General features: G+C 51.9%; 1 protein-coding gene across 3 annotated transcripts; it reads left to right on the forward strand.

The window, feature by feature from the left end:
* The first annotated feature begins 7889 nt into the window (after positions 1-7889).
* On the forward strand, positions 7890-13619 carry NPAS4 (neuronal PAS domain protein 4). Of its 3 annotated transcripts, XM_059068281.2 has the most exons (8): positions 7890-8214; positions 8991-9142; positions 9321-9423; positions 9542-9815; positions 9998-10107; positions 10454-10589; positions 10711-12128; positions 12868-13619. In XM_059068281.2, exons 1-8 carry the CDS (start codon positions 8040-8042, stop codon positions 12894-12896), a joined length of 2397 nt encoding a protein of 798 aa, XP_058924264.1. In that variant the 5' UTR covers positions 7890-8039; the 3' UTR covers positions 12897-13619. The 3 variants fall into 3 exon arrangements, with proteins under 3 accessions (XP_058924264.1, XP_058924263.1, XP_066895516.1); XM_059068280.2 differs by lacking the exon at positions 12868-13619 and having other exon boundaries at positions 7944-8214; positions 10711-12221; XM_067039415.1 differs by lacking the exons at positions 7890-8214; positions 8991-9142; positions 9998-10107 and having other exon boundaries at positions 9337-9423; positions 12868-12993.
* The last annotated feature ends 4936 nt before the right edge of the window (positions 13620-18555 follow it).

Below are 18555 nucleotides of genomic sequence, written 5' to 3' on the forward strand. Positions count from 1 at the left end.
ACACAGCTGCGGGCTTTGGTGGCTTCTCTTGCGGCTACGTGTCCTGTGTTGTCTGATTTATGATACTGCACTCCGCCCACTCCACCCCACCTACTCAGCACAGCTGAACCTGGTCAGCCAGTCACTTGACACCTGGCAACTCAGCCCAATCACACCTCCTCCGGGAAGCCAACCCAGACTCCCAGGCTCGGTCATCCCTCCTTTTGCTCTCCCCAAACACCCTGTATGCCTTCTTCCCAGCAGTCATTCCACTTACTTAAATGGCTTGATCGAGTTCTCACTTTCTCACCAGGCTGGATGCTCCATGAGGTTAAGACCAAGCCTGTGTTTCTAAACCACCGCATCACCAGTGCCTAGCACAGAAGCTGGCACAAACCCAGCCCTCAGATGTGTGTGCGTGAATGAATGAGTGAGTGACATACCTGAGGCCCTGCTCTGGGCTGGACCCTATGCTGGATGCTGAGAATACGAGACCAGGCATAGACGCTGATGGGGGAGACAGACGAGCAAACAGGTGGTGCCAATGTAGGATGAGAACTGCACTGATGAGGAAGCACAGGGGGCCGCGGGGGGCATTGAGGGGGGCCCTGGACCCAACCGGAGGGCCAGAGGACAAGGAGTTAGCCAGCTGGAGAGCGGTGTTGGAGAGGATCCTGAAACTGGGCTGAACTAATGACCGAATGTGCGGAAGGGCTGTCTCCGCCCCCGGACCTCCAGCTCCCTGAGGGCAAGAAGGGCATCCTGCACTCCTTTCTCCCCTACAGTGCTTGGGGGAGTGTTGGGCCCCTGCTCTGCATTTTTTTTTTTTTTTTTTTTTTGCGGTACGCGGGCCTCTCTCTGTTGTGGCCCCTCCCGTTGCGGAGCACAGGCTCCCGACGCGCAGGCTCAGCGGCCACGGCTCACGGGCCCAGCCGCTCCGCGGCATGTGGGATCTTCCCGGACCGGGGCTCGAACCCGCGTCCCCTGCATTGGCAGGCGGACTCTCAACCACTGCGCCACCAGGGAAGCCATAAAGAGCGGTTTCAGTTGATTGATTTTCCTTCCCTCCGTGGAACATGGCTGGTCTGACACGCGCCTCACTGCGTTGCTTGTGCCATCTTCCCTCAGCCCTGCCTTCAGGCCCTGGCCTAGGAAAGCTGCGTTTTTTCCCACCTGAGCTACGCTCTCCCCTCCCACCCTCTCAATGGTTCCGTGCCCCTCACCTTCTCTGTTCAGCCCACTCGCCTGGCTCTGACCGTCTCAATGCGTGGGCGCCAGCGTGTACCTTCTTCACATGAGATTTGTTGATTTCATAACCATAAATAGATGAAATGTTCTGAATACTTCCCTATGCAAGTAGAATTGGGGGAGTGATAACATAATGAAAAGACCTTAAGAGAAAGAAAACAGCCTGCTAAGACGCGCCTTTGCACAAACCGACATGAGGATTATATTTTCACTGCAGACTGGTGGACCCTAGCCCCAGGATGGGGGAGGTTCTTGGGAGTCTGTTAGAAAACCTTTACATGGTTTCAAACTCACGGATTCAAAAGAACAACCTAGTTAAAAGTAGCAAGAAGTAGAAATCAGGAGACCTGGATTTATCTCATTCCAGCTGTGTGACCCTGGACAACTTACTAAACTTCTCTGAGAAAGTGGATAGAGATTCTTCCCCTGGGTTAGACTGGAGGCTCTAGGAGGCTTGCGACCCCACAGTACTATCATTTTCTTCCCACCAGGACATTTTGTCTTCTTGTTAATACCTTAATCACCACCCAAAATGCAGTCTTGAGACTGGGGTTGGGGTAGGATGGAATGGAGTATCCTGACTCTTCATTGCTAACTCCAATTCATGTTGCCATGGGGACAGGATGTGGAACATCAGTTCTGCATGGGGAGGCTACATCTACACAACTACAGAGTGGCTAGAAGCTAGTAAGGAGCCTAGCCCATAGGACTTCCCAATCTCTTCACCCTTAAGGAGTACAGGGACATTACTGCTCCATGGCATTTGGAAGAGTAAAGGGAGATGAAATGACATTTGGGTATGCCCTGGGTCCAGAGAGCTTCTGATGGAGAAAGAGAGACAAGCAAAGATATTCCTAGTGTGAACTCATCCTCAACTCCAAAAGAAAACAATCTTTTTCTGTAAATTGTCAGTTTGTAAATATTTTAGGCTTTCAGGCCATATGGTCTCTGTTGCAGCTGCTCAACTCTGCCATTGTAGGGTGAAAACAGCCATAGATAATATATAAACAAATGGATGTGGTTGTGTGCCAATAAAACTTTATTTGCAAAGACACTTTGTGGGTTAGGTTTGGCATGCAAGTCAGAGTTTGCAGACTTCAACTCTACCCCAAGGTACAAGAGAAAGCCTGGACTTGGGAGCAAGAGCTAGGCTTAAGGCTCAGCACCTCCAATAACTTGCAGTGTGACTTTGAGTAAGTCATTGTGTCTGAGCCTCAGTTTCACTATCAAGTGAGCATAATAATATCAACTTGGGATTCCCTGGTGGCGCAGTGGTTGAGAATCTGCCTGCCAATGCAGAGGACACGGGTTTGAGCCCTGGTCCGGGAAGATCCCACATGCCGTGGAGCAACTAGGCCCGTGAGCCACAACTACTGAGCTTGCGCGCCTGGAGCCTGTGCTCCGCAACAAGAGAGGCCGCGATAGTGAGAGGCCCGCGTACCGCAATGAAGAGTGGCCCCCGCTTGCCACAACTAGAGAAAGCCTTCGCACAGAAACGAAGACCCAACATAACAAAAATTAATTAATTAATTAATAAACTCCTACCCCCAACATCTAAAAAAAATAAAATAAAATAACAAATAAATAAATAAAATTTTTTAAAAATAATAATATCAACCTGATTTGTCATGAGAATAGGTCTAACAGGTCAGAACAAACCTGAAGTCTTTTCATGCCTCTTTTCCATCACTTCCGGTAGAGCTGACCCCGTCCTCAGGCCATGCCCTGGCCTGCTGAGGGTGGGCAGCAGCTTGCTGGAAGGGAGGAGGTGTTTCTCTCTAGAATCAGATTCTCGGTCTGGCTTTCCAGTCTCCAGCCCCAAGTGACCCCATTTATGCAGCAAGCCAAGCACAGGAAGAAATGAGGAATCCCTTCCTTTCCACCATCCAGTCATTTGGCAGGAGGCTACAGTTCACTTGGGAAAGAGATGTGGCTGCAGTGGCTGGTGGCCAGGCTTCAGAGGAGGCATTTGAGACTCAGGCTGGGACGAGAGTTTGGAAAGGTAAGCTTCAGTGCTCTTCTAGACTGTTCACCTATGACCCCAATTTGCCTGGGGTCCAAGTCAAGTAGCTGCACCTGTGGCCTGGTGGTGACCTGCAGCACCATCAATTGCCTTAATGGATCTGTCTTGAGCCATCCTGTCTATCTGTCTGTCTGACCACCACTGAGATCTTGCATCCTTTGACATCTTGTCATCTGTTCTGAAGACCCATCAAGCGATTCATTCATTCATTCATTCATTCATATTTTTCCTCTCTCTCTCTCTCCCTCCCTCCCTCCCTCTTTATCCTCCTCATAGACACATTTGTCTAGAGCCGTACGGGATACACTTTGACAGCCCTCTCTCTAGATCCCTGCCCCAAGTCTCCAGAAAGTTAGCCTTAATCAGGAGTCTCCATGCTGTTTTAAAGAAGCAGACTCCCCATTCACCTTCCAGCTCTCTCCCCGCAGGTCATCCTCCCTGAAATCTCTGGAAAAGATATACCTTCTCTTCTCTGATAGAGGCTGAGGGGTGATGTCCCTCCAGGTCCCCAGTAAAGCCATGTAAGACAGGGGCAAGGGATCTCACGGCCTGTTCTTGCTATAAAAATCCCTTTTTCGGAAAAAATAATAAAGAAACAAATCAGCCAATCCCTCCTCGATGCCATCACCTCTTCTTGGTGATTTTTCGGGGAAGGAGTGGGCGGGGTTGCCATGGCAACAGATGCGAGCTTGTCTCGGTAAAGAAGGGACCTTGATATTTTTTCTCTCTCTCATTCTCTCTTTCAGTTGTGTATGTGTGTGCGTGTGTGTGTGTGTGTGCGCTGCGCCTGCTTGTGCCCACACCAGGAATTTTTTTTTTTTTTAAGAACTAAAGAAAGCCCTTCTCTTTCCTCAGCTCCCCAAATAAGGAGTGATGGAAAACCATTTACTCCTGCAGGCCAGGGACGATTCAGGATGGTTCAAGAGAAAAGGGAGAGGTCATATGGGGCTCCTTTCCTCCATCTTTTAGCTAGAGATTGCATGCAAAGAGACCTCCACAAATCGTTGGGGTCCAAGGGCTGGAAAGAAGGGAAGATGTTGGGTGGAGAGAGATGATTAAGGCATAAATGGTGCAAGAACCCAACAAGTGACATCTGAGAGAGCAACAGAGGGTGCATTGTGGCTAGGGATGCAAGCAAATCCGCACACACCGTCGGGTGCTGGGAGAGAAAGGCACAGAGACAACTCAGACGTGGACACAAACACACACATGTACAGGGAGGCACCTAGAAAGCTGCAAACATATAAACACATACCAGCACAAACATAGAACTACACACAACACAGGAAATCATAGACATTCTTAGTAAAGACAGGCATAGATGCAGGCATAAGCAAATGCATAGATATAAAGGGATACAGACACACAGCTACGAAGACACATGCGAACAGACATACAGAGACCTACAAATACAGTCATGGTCAAATGGACAGACAGACACACACGCACATTCTCAGAGTCTGGCCCCCTCCCTTCAATTGCCCGAGCATCCCCAAGCAGCAGTGCATAGCTGGAAATGCTGCAGGCTCACACAGAGAGTTTGGGTGGGTGGCTCCTGCTCCCCCCATTTCTTCTACAAACTCACCCCAAGGCCCCCCTCTGAATTCATTCATTTGCCCACTTTCCTATAGTCAATGGGCTCTAATACCTCCCTCATCTCAGACTTCCAATTCTTAGCCTGTTCTGCTGCTGCCGCCTGCTGCTTGGGGGGGGGGAGGTGTGTGGGGGGTGACTCAGCCAGCCCAGGATGACTCACACCGCCAGTATTTTTAGCAGCGGCCAGGAGCTCTCTAGCGTGCCAGCCGCCCCCCTCCTCCTGCTTGCTATTTTGGAACCATCACTGGTGATATAAATAGCTCCTCTCCCACGTCCTGAAGCTGCTGCCAAGCTATTTTTGGTTCTCCACAGTTAAAAATAGCTTTAAGGAGGTGGGATGCAAGGGGTGTGGGAGTTGGCCTGGGGAGAGAAGACATTGGGGCATACAGAGCTTCTCAACTTGAATCAGAGCGGATGAACTACGATGAGCTCTTCTGTGCCCCCTCCCTTGTCCCTTTCTAGACCCTTCTTCTCTTCCAGAGTGCCTTCCCCCTCAGTCCATTCTGGAAAAATCCAAGGGCTCTTCCCTTGAGCCCAGTTCCCGCCCCCCCCCCATTTACTTCACTCCTAGAGCTCAGATATCTTGCTGTCCTACAATCCACTCCCTTATTTATTCTCAGAGGAGAAGGGCACAGGCAGCTGGGGCCTCACTGTGAGACCTGCATGGATTCAAGCTCTACTTTAACGTCCCATGGTCCATATGACAAACCTCGTGATAGTTCAGGACCACGGACAGCGGTGACTGCCCCGTTCTTTCACCGCGGCTCTGCTCAGCTTGCTGGAGACCAGCTGGACCAAACCTATAGGCACCTCTGGTCGTGGAGAGGAACACTAAGAATGCCTCTTAGTCAGGGATAAAGAACCAATAAGTGAATAAAACAGGGACACTGCCCTGGATTTTCCTACAGGAAAGGGGTCCAAAGATTAAGGGTTTGTCCAAACAGAAGCTTGAGCGAGGGGTGGGTGAGTACGTCAGGGGCCAGACAGAGATGAAAGTGGAACAGAGATACGCTTTCTGAAGGAACCATTTTTCTGTCACCCAGGTAAATAGGGTTAGAGATAGTGGCAGACTGGCAGACAGACATACCCCTTCCCTCCATCTCAGCTGTGCCCCTGAACACGGGAAGGTTGATGTGGGTGGCCCCGACCTCTGCCAGCGTACACAAGGGGTCAGGATTGCCTCCCCACAGACCCCCTCCTTAGACAGCCCTCTCAGCTCTCTCTCTCCTCCTCCCACTCTACCTCTCTTGCTTCCCCCCTTTTCCACGAGGAGTGAAGACCCCAAATTTTGCTTCTTGGTGTCAAAGTTTATCTCCACCCCCTCGTACGTGGCTTTCTAGGATCAGGCCAATCCCTTTCCCCCAAATTTTAAGTGGCCTCATCCCCAGCCCCGCAAGTGACTTCACACACAGCCTTACCCCACAGAATTCGATTTCAGATAAAATGTCCCCTAGCCCATTTCCTTCCCCTGTGTTTGGGGGAAACGAAGGCACCCTTCAACCCCAGTAGGGAGTGATCGTGCATGCTGAAAAGAGAAAGAAGAAAGAGGGAGATGATAGGGCAAAGTGATATGATGTGGAGACAAAATTGACAAAGAAGAGAGACGAGAGAGAGCAGAAGGGGGACGTGTGGGGGGGCGCGGAGGGCGCACGAAGTTGAGAAAGACCACCAGGCCGGCAGTGAGATAAGGAGACTAGCTGGTGCGGGGCGGCGGGGGGGCGGGGATGTGGAGAGTTGAAGATGGAGAGACAGCGAGGAATCCTACCGCCGATGACGGGGAGGGGGTTGGAGGGGAGCGTGGACAGCCCGGCGGAGTTAAGGGGTCTCTGGCAGGCGCATGGCTCGTGCAGAGGGGCCGGCACGGCCCCCTCGCTGCTCCGCTGCTTCCCCATCCTCCCCGCTGGAGGAAGGGGGGAGCCCTCGGAGCGCGGCGGAGGCAGCCAGGCCCCGCCCGCCGCCGCCGCCGCCGCCGCCGGAGGATTCCTGTCCTAATATGGAGCTGGGATTCCCCCGGCCCCGCCCCCGCCCCCGGCCCGCGGGGAGCCGGAGGCTTGCACTCGAGCGGGGGGTGCAGGGCTACGGGGGTGGTGGCGGGGGGAGCCGCTGGCTCTGCGGGCTGGCAATGGGGGAGGGGATACCTTGGTGTAGACCCAGAGCCTCACCAGGCCCTGCGACCCTGCCTCAGTGTCCCCCGCCAGTGGCTGAGGTTAATTAGTTGACAGAGAAACGAAGAGTCACTGCCGACTGCGGCGTCGGTGCAGGTGTTCCTATTCTTGGCTGTGGGAAAGTAGAACCGAGGCCAGATTCAGCTGGTTCCTCTCCCTCAGGACCTCAGGACCCTTTTCCCACGCATCCTAGGGACTTAGAACCCCCCCGGCCTCCCCCCGCTAAATCAGCAAGGCCCGGCTTTGGAAAGGGGGGAGGAGGAGATCTGTTCTTTGAAAGTGACTAAGGGAATCCCGGATTGAGCAATCCCTAGAGAGAAACCCCAGCTGTGACCTACCCCACAGAGGCCAAGGAAGGTCCTCCTCCCCAGCCCCATCGCCCCGCCCCAGACGAGCTTGACCTTTGGCCAATAGGGCGGGGGGATTTGTGGGCGACCCTGCCCCTCCCCTTTCCCTGACCTCTTCAGAAAAATCACTGTCAGAGCGAGCCCCTCTGCAGACTCTCCTGCCGGGGGCTTCGGACCGCCCCAACCCTTGCCCTGCCCCTTCCCTCGGCCGACTACGTTAGGGTACCTGGGTCCCCGCCCCCCCCTTTCAGGCCTTCCTAAAGCAGCGCCTGCCTCTCGGCGCAGCTGCCGCCAGCCGCGGCCCCCTCCGCAGCCTGCGCTCTCCCCCTCCCCCCGGCACCCCTCCCGCTCTCGTTCTACGTCATGGGGTGACGTCGGAAGCCTGGGAGGGAGGAGGAGCGCGCCCCCCCAACCCCAGCCAGCAGCTCCCGCTGCGGCTTGCTTAGCCCAGCCTCCCGCCCCCCCTTTCTCTAAAGCGAGCCCCCCACGCCTGACAGGAGCTATATAAGACGGGAGCAGGCAGGCGAGGGGGGCAGCGCAGCCGAGCGGAGCCCAGGAGAGGAGACAGAGAGAGAAAGAGCCTGAGCGAGAGACGGGGAAGCAAGGAGGAAGCCACCGGTGCGTCGGGACAGGAACGCAGGTGTTCGGAGCGCCCGAGCTGGAGCTCCGCAGCCGCTGGTCATGTATCGCTCCACCAAGGGCGCCTCCAAGGCGCGCCGCGACCAGATCAACGCTGAGATCCGGAACCTCAAGGAGCTGCTGCCGCTGGCCGAAGCGGACAAGGTCCGGCTGTCCTACCTGCACATTATGAGTCTTGCCTGCATCTACACTCGCAAGGGCGTCTTCTTCGCTGGAGGTGAGCAAACTGGGGCGGAGACACGAGCTGGCGCGCTCCGGGGAGAGTGAAGCAGAGGGAACCCACTGGGACAGCCGCAGGTCTAGGGCAGCGCGTCGGCGAGCTGGGGTGAGAAGGACCTAGGAGAACTCGGGAATTCCCACTTTTCCTCCTGAGTTCTGTCCAAACCTCACCTTAGTTCTGAATGAGGATTAGAGAGCCCAGATAGATAGCGTCCCTGGTGCCAGACTTATGGGAGGAGGAGAGCCAGGACAGAATGGCCCCAGTCCCCGCCAGCGCAGAGGCGCTCCGGGCAGTCAGGGAAGGGAAGCCCGGGAAGTTACAGGGACGGAGCCGCCAAAGCCCGGGGAAGCACTGATGCTGTTCACGATACTGGAAGGGCTCTGGGGCAGCCGGTGGAGCGCTGCCCGCCGTGCTGACAGCACCACCGGGTTGCAGGGCGCTGCCCTCGGTGCTGAACGCTCGGTGCTGAGCGCTGCCCTCGGTGCTGAACGCTGCCCTCGGGGCTGGGTCGGCTTTGGAGCGCTGTCCATGGTCCCGAACCACAGACCCGCCAAAGCCCCAGCCCCGACTTAGAAGTCGAAGGGCTCGCTGGCTGGAGAGATCCAGCAACAGGTTCCCCGGGCAAGAGCTGCGGGCAGCGGGTCAACAGGTGTGTGCAGAAGCAGGTCCATGAGAAATTCCTCAGAATTTTCTGAAACCCGGTCCATGTCTTTCTCACCTCTCTTTTGCTTCCCAGTCTTACCCCTGACTCACCCTATCTTCTCACTCTGCAGGCACTCCTCTGGCGGGCCCCACAGGGCTTCTCTCGGCTCAAGAGCTTGAAGACATAGTGGCAGCACTACCTGGGTTCCTGCTTGTGTTCACGGCGGAGGGGAAGCTGCTATATCTCTCTGAGAGTGTGAGCGAGCATCTGGGCCACTCCATGGTGAGTGCTGAGGATCCTTTCAGCTTGGACTGCAGCACAGATGGGAACACAATGAGTTTTCCACTTCTGAGAATCTGGGACTTACTGGGGAGGACGTTATAGCCTACAAGATGCTATGTGCCAAGGGTTGGCTCTTGCTGCCCTCGTTAATGGTCGTCTCTCCTTTACCTTTCTCCAGGTGGACCTGGTTGCCCAGGGTGACAGTATCTACGACATCATTGACCCAGCTGACCACCTGACTATGCGCCAGCAACTCGCCCTGCCCTCTGCTCTGGATAATGGTGAGGACTCCTTTCTCCTTTCCTCAACCCAATATGCCTCCTGCTGCCCCGCTCCTTCCCATGTGCCACCTCTCTCAGCCATTCACTCTCTTACCAGTTTTTCTCTTCACTCACCTAGATCGCCTCTTCCGCTGTCGCTTCAACACCTCCAAGTCCCTCAGGCGCCAGAGTGCAGGCAACAAACTGGTGCTTATTCGAGGCCGATTCCACGCTCACCCTCCTGGGGCCTACTGGGCAGGAAATCCTGTGTTCACAGCTTTCTGTGCTCCACTGGAGACAAGGCCCCGCCCTGGCCCTGGCCCTGGCCCTGGTCCTGGCCCCGCCTCACTTTTCCTGGCCATGTTCCAGAGCCATCACGCTAAGGACCTGGCCCTGCTGGACATCTCAGAGAGGTAAGCCCCAGAGTGTTCAGACCGCAGGGAAAAGGCAGGTCAGAGGTGAGGGGACCCTAGATTCTGGAGTCAGGGACAGGGAGGATGGGATCGAAGGGTGCAGAAGACCTGGGAGGGAGCGAGATGCCTGGGTATCAAGCAGGGAAAACAGAAAGCTGACCTCATCCTTTCCACCTTCCCAGTGTCCTAATCTACCTGGGCTTTGAGCGCACTGAACTGCTCTGTAAGTCGTGGTACGGACTGCTGCACCCTGAGGACCTGGGCCACGCTTCTGCTCAACACTACCGCCTGTGTGAGTGTCCAGAGAGGCTGAGGACGAGACAGGGAGTTGGGAAAGGGCATGGGAAACCTGACCAAGAAGGGCTGTGATCAAGACTGATGTTGGGGAGATATCGGAGGCGAAGAGTTTCGGATGCTATAGGGTGAACACTAGGGCAAGGAGTCAAGGTGAGAATAGAATCAGAACTGGGGGACTCTGAGTGTTGAGGTCAAAGTGGGGAGTTGAACGGTGCAGGCTAGGGTAGTCAGAAAAGAGGATGTCATGAATACCCCAATTCAGTGGAGAGGTCAGCAAGGCGGGAGCAGAGGTGGTGCTGTCTGATGGGCGTCCTAACTCTGCCTCTCTTCTTTCCCCTCAGTGGCTGAGAGTGGAGATGTTCAAGCAGAGATGGTGGTGAGACTGCTGGCCAAGCCTGGAGGCTGGGCGTGGATTTATTGTCTTTTATATTCAGAAGGTCCGGAGGGTCCCATTACTGCCAATAACTACCCAATCAGGTGAGCTGCAAGCCAGGGGCCTGGGAGGCAGCTGAGGTGGACATGGAGGAGAGACAAATCAGAGAACTTCTCTGGGAATGGACAGCACACCCTTACCGGCTGCCTCTTCTCTCCTCTCCAGTGACACGGAAGCCTGGAGCCTCCGGCAGCAGTTAAACTCTGAAGAAACCCAGGCAGCCTATGTCCTGGGCACCCCGACCATGCTGGCCTCATTCCCGGAGAACATCCTCTCCCAGGAGCAATGCTCTGGCCCGAATCCACTCTTCACCATGGGGCCTCCCCGAAGCACCAATTTCCCCAGTGCTCCTGAGCTGGGTGCTGTCTCAACACCAGAAGAGCTTCCCCGACCCCCCAAAGAGCTTGGCTTCAGTTACCTGACATTCCCATCTGGCCCTGAGCCTTCTCTTCAAGCAGACCTGAGCAAGGATCTTGTGTGCACCCCACCCTACACGCCCCACCAGCCGGGAGGCTGTGCCTTCCTCTTCAGCCTCCACGAGCCCTTCCAGACCCACTTGCCCACTCCATCCAGCTCTCTCCAAGAACAGCTGACTCCGAGCACTGTGACCTTCTCTGATCAACTGACGCCCAGCAGTGCAACTTGCCCAGATCCACTGACTAGCCCACTACAAGGCCAACTGACTGAAACCTCAGCCAGAAGCTATGAAGATCCTTGCACCTCCACTTGCCCAGATCAGCTGCTTCCTGGCACTGCCACCTTCCCAGAGCCTCTGAACAGCCCTGCCCGTGAGCAGGTGACTTCTCCAAGCACAGCGTTCCAAGCACACCTGAACAGCCCCAGCCAAACTTTCCCAGAGCAACTGAGCCCTAATCCCACCAAGACTTACTTCGCCCAGGAGGGATGCAGTTTTCTCTATGAGAAGTTGCCCCCAAGTCCTAGCAGCCCTGGTAATGGGGACTGCACACTCCTGGCCCTAGCCCAGCTCCGGGGCCCCCTCTCTGTGGATGTCCCCCTGGTGCCCGAAGGCCTGCTTACACCTGAGGCCTCTCCAGTCAAGCAGAGTTTCTTCCACTATTCTGAGAAGGAACAGAATGAGATAGACCGTCTCATCCAGCAGATCAGCCAGTTGGCTCGGGGCATGGACAGGCCCTTCTCAGCAGAGGCTGGCACGGGTGGGCTAGAGCCCCTTGGGGGGCTGGAGCCCCTGGACCCTAACCTATCCCTGGCAGGAGCTGCCCCCCCTGTGCTCAGCCTGGACCTGAAACCCTGGAAATGCCAGGATCTGGATTTCCTGGCTGACCCTGATATATTCCTGGAAGAGACGCCCGTGGAAGACATCTTCATGGATCTCTCTACCCCAGACCCCAATGGGGAATGGAGTTCAGAGGATCCTGAGGCAGCAGTCCCAGGAGGGACCCCATCACCTTGCAACATCCTGTCCCCAGAAGACAGCAGCTTCCTGGAGGACCTGGCCACATACGAAACCGCCTTTGAGACAGGTGTCTCAGCATTCCCCTACGATGGGTTTACTGATGAGTTGCATCAACTCCAGAGCCAAGTTCAAGACAGCTTCCATGAAGGTGAGTTGAGCCAAAATGTTCAAGAGTTCAAGTCTCTCTCCTGCCAATGAGAGGCTGGGTGGAATTAGATGAGTAAACTGCCCTCTCTGTTCCTCAGTTTCATTAATAGGATAACATCACCTGCTGTGTAGGATAGCAGTTAGGATAAGAACTAATGAAAACAGTATGGAAGTTCTGGACAAGTATAGGCCTGGGGGACAGAGATTAGGGGTGTGGGATAAGATGCAAGAGAATCTTGGGTAATGGTTTGTCCTTCTTAACTCTATGAGGGACCTAGATCAGCCATCCCCACCCCATTTTACAGAAGACAATCAAGATCCCGAAGTTAAAGAAACTCCCCTAAGGTTATACAACAAATTGATTGAAGAGGGATTAGAGCTCTATCTCAGTATTCTTTGTCCCCTAAAGGGAATAAAGAGTGAGAGTTTCTAGGAGTTTGGGAAAGAGAGCAGGACTCAGCCCCTGGCCCTGACAGAGTGTCCCTGCTATGGCTCCATCCTTTCCAAAACCACAGGCGGAATTTCACTCCATTCATCCAAACTACTCCCTTATCTTCTGAGCCTCTGGTGATCATTCAGTCATTGCACCAGCATACTGGAAGCCCATACCATGCATCAACAGTGCACCATATCCCCAGCCTATCTTTCCTAATAGGCCTAACTGACTGTTGTCTCTCTCTCTCTCTCTCTCTCTCTCTCTCTCTCTGCCTCTGTCTCTGTCTCTATCTCTCTCTCTGCAGATGGAAGTGGAGGGGAACCAACGTTTTGAATAAGTCTGTGACTTAACGTCGTCAAGTATGGCATATTGTCATCAAGACATGGAGCCGCTCTCCACCCCCCCGGGATTGTTGGGGGGATTCTGGGGGCCAGAGGGGGATAGATCCGATTCCCCAGGCCCTGCAGGATTTGGGGGGGGGGAGGTGGGAGGGCAAGGGAGGGGAGCTTCTTTTTAAAATTTAGAGACATCAAGCAATCCCAGTTTCCATTTCAATCTGTATTCACTCGTAGTGAGTTTCCTTGAATGGGATTTCAAGCGGAGAATGGGGGAGTCTCACTTCCCCCGCCCCGCGCTGCCCCATGGGCCTGGGCCAGTTCTCCACCCCTGGGGGCCAAGCCACCCCTGGGCCTTGGTGGGGGAAAGGCAGTGCCCACCTGGGCCAGCCTGTGCCCTGAGGGGCTCTTGACACCCACGTAGAATTCTCTACACACCAGTAACGGGATTTCAATTCCGATGGACTCTGCCGCCCTGGCGGCCCTTCTTGTGACTTTTGCGCCCCGCGCCTGGGGTGGGGGGCGCGAAGAGACGCTACGTTCCTTTCCGATGGAGGAAGGCAGACCTGCCGCCGTCACACGTGTGCTTGCACGAGTGCGTGTACCTGGTGCGGGACTCACCCGGCTGCCCAACTGCCTGGGACTGCCCAGGTGGTCACCTCGTGGTGCTGCGGTGACTTTGTAGCCAACTTTATAATAAAGTCCAGTTTGCCTTTTTGGTACACCTGGAGTCATGCACTTCTGTGAAAAGGGAAGGGTGGTGACCTGAGAAGGTTGAGAGGTCCCAACGGGAGCCTGGAGGCTACGAGGTAAACTCTGGACCTGCTGACAGCCCTGGCATTCCTTCATTCACTCATGTACTCATTCATTCATTCACTCAACACCTGGGTGTTCTGCGTGTGGCCCACCCTGTTCTAGAAGCTGAGAGTTTGGAGCTGAAACAGATGCTACGTCTTGGCTTCATGATGCTTTGGCATCCAATGCTAAAGGGTACTGGAGTCTCCTCTCTGCTCCAGGCTTGCAGTGCTTCCAGTGTGGGAGGGAGCAGAGGTGTCTGGGGATGGGTAGGGGATTCAGCTTGGCATTTTCCTGGACGTGAGTTTGAAGTTTCAGAACATGAGTTTCTTTCTTCAGCCTGGCCCTACAGGCAAGCAGCTCCCCTGGATTTAGGGTTCTGGATCTCTCATTGGAAATGACAACCACCTCTTTTATCCCTGAATGGGGCTTTCCGCTGACAAACAATCTTATATCACTTATTCACTGCAATAAAGCCTCTGGACAGGTGTATAAGCACCATTTCATTGATGGAGAAACTGAGGATCACAAGTAAAAAGTGAGTTTTTTAACTCCCACAGTTAGTGAGAGCCACAGGTGGGCAATACACTCACGTCATCTGCATCCAAGCCCTGGCCTGTCTCCCCTGCCAGATTACCCAAGAAGGGCAGGCTTGGGCTGGAGCGGGGGCCTCCTCCCCTCCCAGTCTGCAAACTAGAGCAGACCCCAAACTTCTGAGCAGAATATAACTTAGTGGGTCAAGAGAAAAAGTTTCCAAAAACACTGTCTTTCTCTAAGCTTGAGGGCTAAAAACCACAGGATATGGTGGGGGCAGAAATGAAAATTAGGAGCCAGAAAGACCTGGATTCAAATTCCACCTCCACTGACTACCTGCCGAGTGGGATGTGAGCCTCAGTTCCTTCACAGGTAAAATGGGGCTGAAAGAAACGGCCCTGACCTCCCAAAGATGCGGCTAGGACTTGATGGGGCCTCTTATAAGCTGAGGAGCACAGAAAGGACTTAAGTTATTAAACTGAATTAGAAAGCAATGGTGACCACAAAGGCTTACAAGTTTCTTTCTCAAGGTGGGGAAGGAAACTCCAGGCCTCAGTCTCCCCCACCCCAGCCCATTAAAATTTGGGGGCTGGATTCCAGGAGCTGAGAGCACACAACACTGAGAATTCCCTAAACCTCTCTCATTCCAAATCCTCCAGCTCTGAGGCTGTGCCCTTCAGAGGTCCTAGGGGAAGGAAGACATTCCAGGGACCTGTCACCTTTTTTCCACCTTGGATACATCCTCGGGTGAAACAGGAAGGTGCAGTGTTGCCCTCTGCCTTCCTGTGCGTCTATTCTCCAACTTGAACAAAAGAACTGGACTGGAAGCCCCAAAAGGACCCTGTCTCAGATCCATCCCCCCCTGGTGTCGATCAAGGGGCCAAACACACGGCAGGCACACTAGAAGTATTTTATCGAGAGGACCACTTCTGAAGATGAGCCTAAGGCCTTGAGCAGGAAGTTACCAATTTCTACCAGAAAAACTTTGTGCCTAAGTTCCCCAGAGGGCCAAGGTTTGTATCTTTCAGCTTTGAACCTTAAGTGACCGTAAGCTCAAGACACATATTGGAGTCCCATCTACAAACCACCCCTGGTATGTTAACTAAACTTACTGTGGCAATCACTTTGAAATGTATATATATATCGAATCATTATGTCGTATACCTTAAACTTATACAGTGTTATATGTCAATTATGTCTCAAAAACTGGGAAAAATTGTTCATTTTCTAATAAAACTGTTCATCAACTGAAAAAAAAAAACCCTGAAACCTCCCTGGCGGTCATCCAAAACAAGGAAAGTCTGAGAAGCTGTGACAGCCAAGAGGAGCCTAAGGAAACATGATGACGATGTGTAATGTATTCTAGATAGGATCCTGAAACAGAAAAAAGACATAGGTTAAAAACTAAAGGAACCCAGGAATTCCCTGGCGGTCCAGTGGTTAGGACTCTGTGCTTCCACTGCAGGGGGCACAGGTTCGATCCCTGGCCTGGAAACTAAGATCCCTGGCGTGGCCAATAAAATAAAATAAAATAAAAAACTAAGGAAACCTGAATAAAGTATGGACTTTAGTTAATAATAATGTATCGCTATTTGCTCTTTAATGTGATCAATGTACCATAGAAGTGTATGATGTTAATAATAGGGGAAATGATAGGTGTGGAGTATATGGAAACTAGTATTTTCCTAAATTTTCTGTAAATCTAAATCTATTCTGAAATAAAAAGTTTCTTTAACAAGTAAAACTAAATAAATGAACACTTAAAAAATTTTAAAATGTGAGCAAAAAATGAACACCTCACTGGTGTTTGGTGGTGGCGGTAGGTGATAGTAGAGTGTGCGTTTCGATGAGAAGACACCTCAACATTCAGAATGAGAGATCCCGGCAGCCAAGTCCAAAAGAGCCAATAGCTCTACCTGCTGGATAGAGAGGGATCTGCTTCTGTTCCTCTCACTGGCAAGGTCCCTGTGGCTCAGAGCATCATACCTTAGCACAGGTGGATAAACTGAGGCCAGGGGGGAGGAAAGGACTTGTCTGATGGCACTCCCAGAGTCGCTGCAGAAGCCAGATCTGACTCTCAGCCAGCTCTCTTCCCACGGATTCCAGACTCTGCCCTGGGAGCAGAATGTAGGAGAAAGGGCACAAGTTTTGGGGTCATAAAGACTGACCTCAAGGGCTGGCTCTGCAGCCTTATTTTTTTATGTGGTAAACATTCACAATAACTACATGTGCCAGGAACTTTTCTGGGTGCTGGGGATGCAGCAGTGAACAAGACAGACAAGGTCTCTGGGCTCACAGAGCTTACATTCTAGTTGTGGGGAGATGTAACACAAAGTAAGTAAAGTCTCAAAGGAGCATACAGAATGTGCAGTAAGGGACAGAGCCAGGTTGCTATGGTAGAGAAGCACAGCTCTGGTTCAGAGTGTCCTAACTTAGAGTGGGTTGACAGGAAGCCCTTTCCTAGAAGGTAACATTGAGCCAAAACCTCAAAGATGAGGAACAGGAGTAAGAATGTTCCAGGCCAAAGGAAAGCAAGAGTAGAGGTATTTAAATGGGAAAGGCTTTGACCTGTTTAAGGACTAGCAAGGAAATCAGTGTGGCTGGATCAAGGCCAGTGAGAGGAAGAGTGGTTGGAGAGGAGAGAAAAGATTACTCAGGGCCTTACATCACAATAAGAAACTTCGATTTTATTTCACATGCCATAGGAATTGATTGAGGAGATTTAAGCAGGAGAATGACATGATTTAATTGACATGTGTAAGCCATCCCTCTGACAGTGTGTGGAGAAAGGATTAGTAGAGGCAGGAGTGGAAGCCGAGAGACCAGCTGGGGCTCCTGCCACGGTCCAGGCAAGAGGGGATGAGAGCTTTCACCAGGCACAGATGTGGGTAAGTGAATGGATTGGGGATACTTTGGAGACAGAACTAACATGATTTGCTAATGTGTTTACAGTGGGGTGAGGAAAAGAGAGGAGTCTTGTGTCTCTGACTTTAGTAACCGGGTGAAGAGTTGCTGTTTATTTAGACTGGGATGAGATGAATATCAGGACTTTTGTAGTCTCCTCTCGTGCCTGGCAGGACTAATTGAAAACCTCTCTGGATGAGGGCATATCCATCTTAGGCCTCAAGGAGCTTCCATAAATAATGTGTCACAGGCATTGAGCAGGACACAATCAAAGATAACCAGACACACAAAGAAGCAAGACAATATGAGCAAGAACTAGCAAAACAGATATACACAGTACATATATTGGAGTGGTCAGTTACTAAATTTAAAACAACTATATTTTTTCATGTTTAAAGAAATTAATTACAAAGCCAAGAATACCTACAGGGAACATGAAGAATTCCCTGGCAGTCCAGTGGTTAGGACTCAGTGCTTTCACTGTCGAGGGCCTGGGTTCAATCCCCGGTTTCACTAAGATCCTGCAAGCCATGTGGCGCGGCCAAAAATATTAAATACAAACAAACAAAAAACACTTTAAAAAATTAAGTAATTCACTAAAAAAAATGATACAAATGAACTTATTTACAAAACAGAAATAGAGTCACAGATGTAGAAAACAAACTTATGGTTACCAAGGGGGGAAGGGAGGGGGATAAACTGGGTGATTGGGATTGACATATACACACTACTATATATAAAATAGATGACTAATAAGGACCTACTGTATAGCACAGGGAACTCTACTCAATACTCTGTAATGGCCTATATGGGAACAGAATCTAAAATAGAGTGGACATATGTATATGTATAACTGATCCACTTTGCTGTACAGCAGAAACTAACACAACATTGTAAATCAACTATACTCCAATAAAAATTAATTAAAAAATATAAAGTCCACAAGGCAAGTATAAAAATAAATAAATAGGGCTTCCCTGGTGGCGCAGTGGTTGAGAATCCGCCTGCCGATGCAGGAGACACGGGTTCGTGCCCTGGTCCGGGAAGATCCCACATGCCGCGGAGCAACTAAGCCCGTGAGCCATGGCCGCTAGGCCTGCGCGTCCGGAGCCTGTGCTCCGCAACGGGAGAGGCCACAACAGTGAGAGGCCCACATACCACAAAAAATAAATAAATAAATAAATAAATAAATAAATAAGAAGTGATTCAAATATGCAAAGTTTAAAAAAAAACATCTACAGGGAACATGAAATGAAAACAGTGATAAGCAGACTTGAAAAAGAACCAATAGATTTTCTAGAAGTACAATAAAAAACACGAAAACTGAAATTAAAAATTCAATTGGAAAACAATTGGAAATGGAAAATTGGAACCCGTATCAAGGGTTGTTTTGTTTTTTTGGCAAAAAATTACAAAACAATGTG

This window comes from Kogia breviceps, chromosome 7 (assembly GCF_026419965.1).
Source record: "Kogia breviceps isolate mKogBre1 chromosome 7, mKogBre1 haplotype 1, whole genome shotgun sequence".
Classification (NCBI taxonomy): domain Eukaryota; kingdom Metazoa; phylum Chordata; class Mammalia; order Artiodactyla; family Physeteridae; genus Kogia; species Kogia breviceps.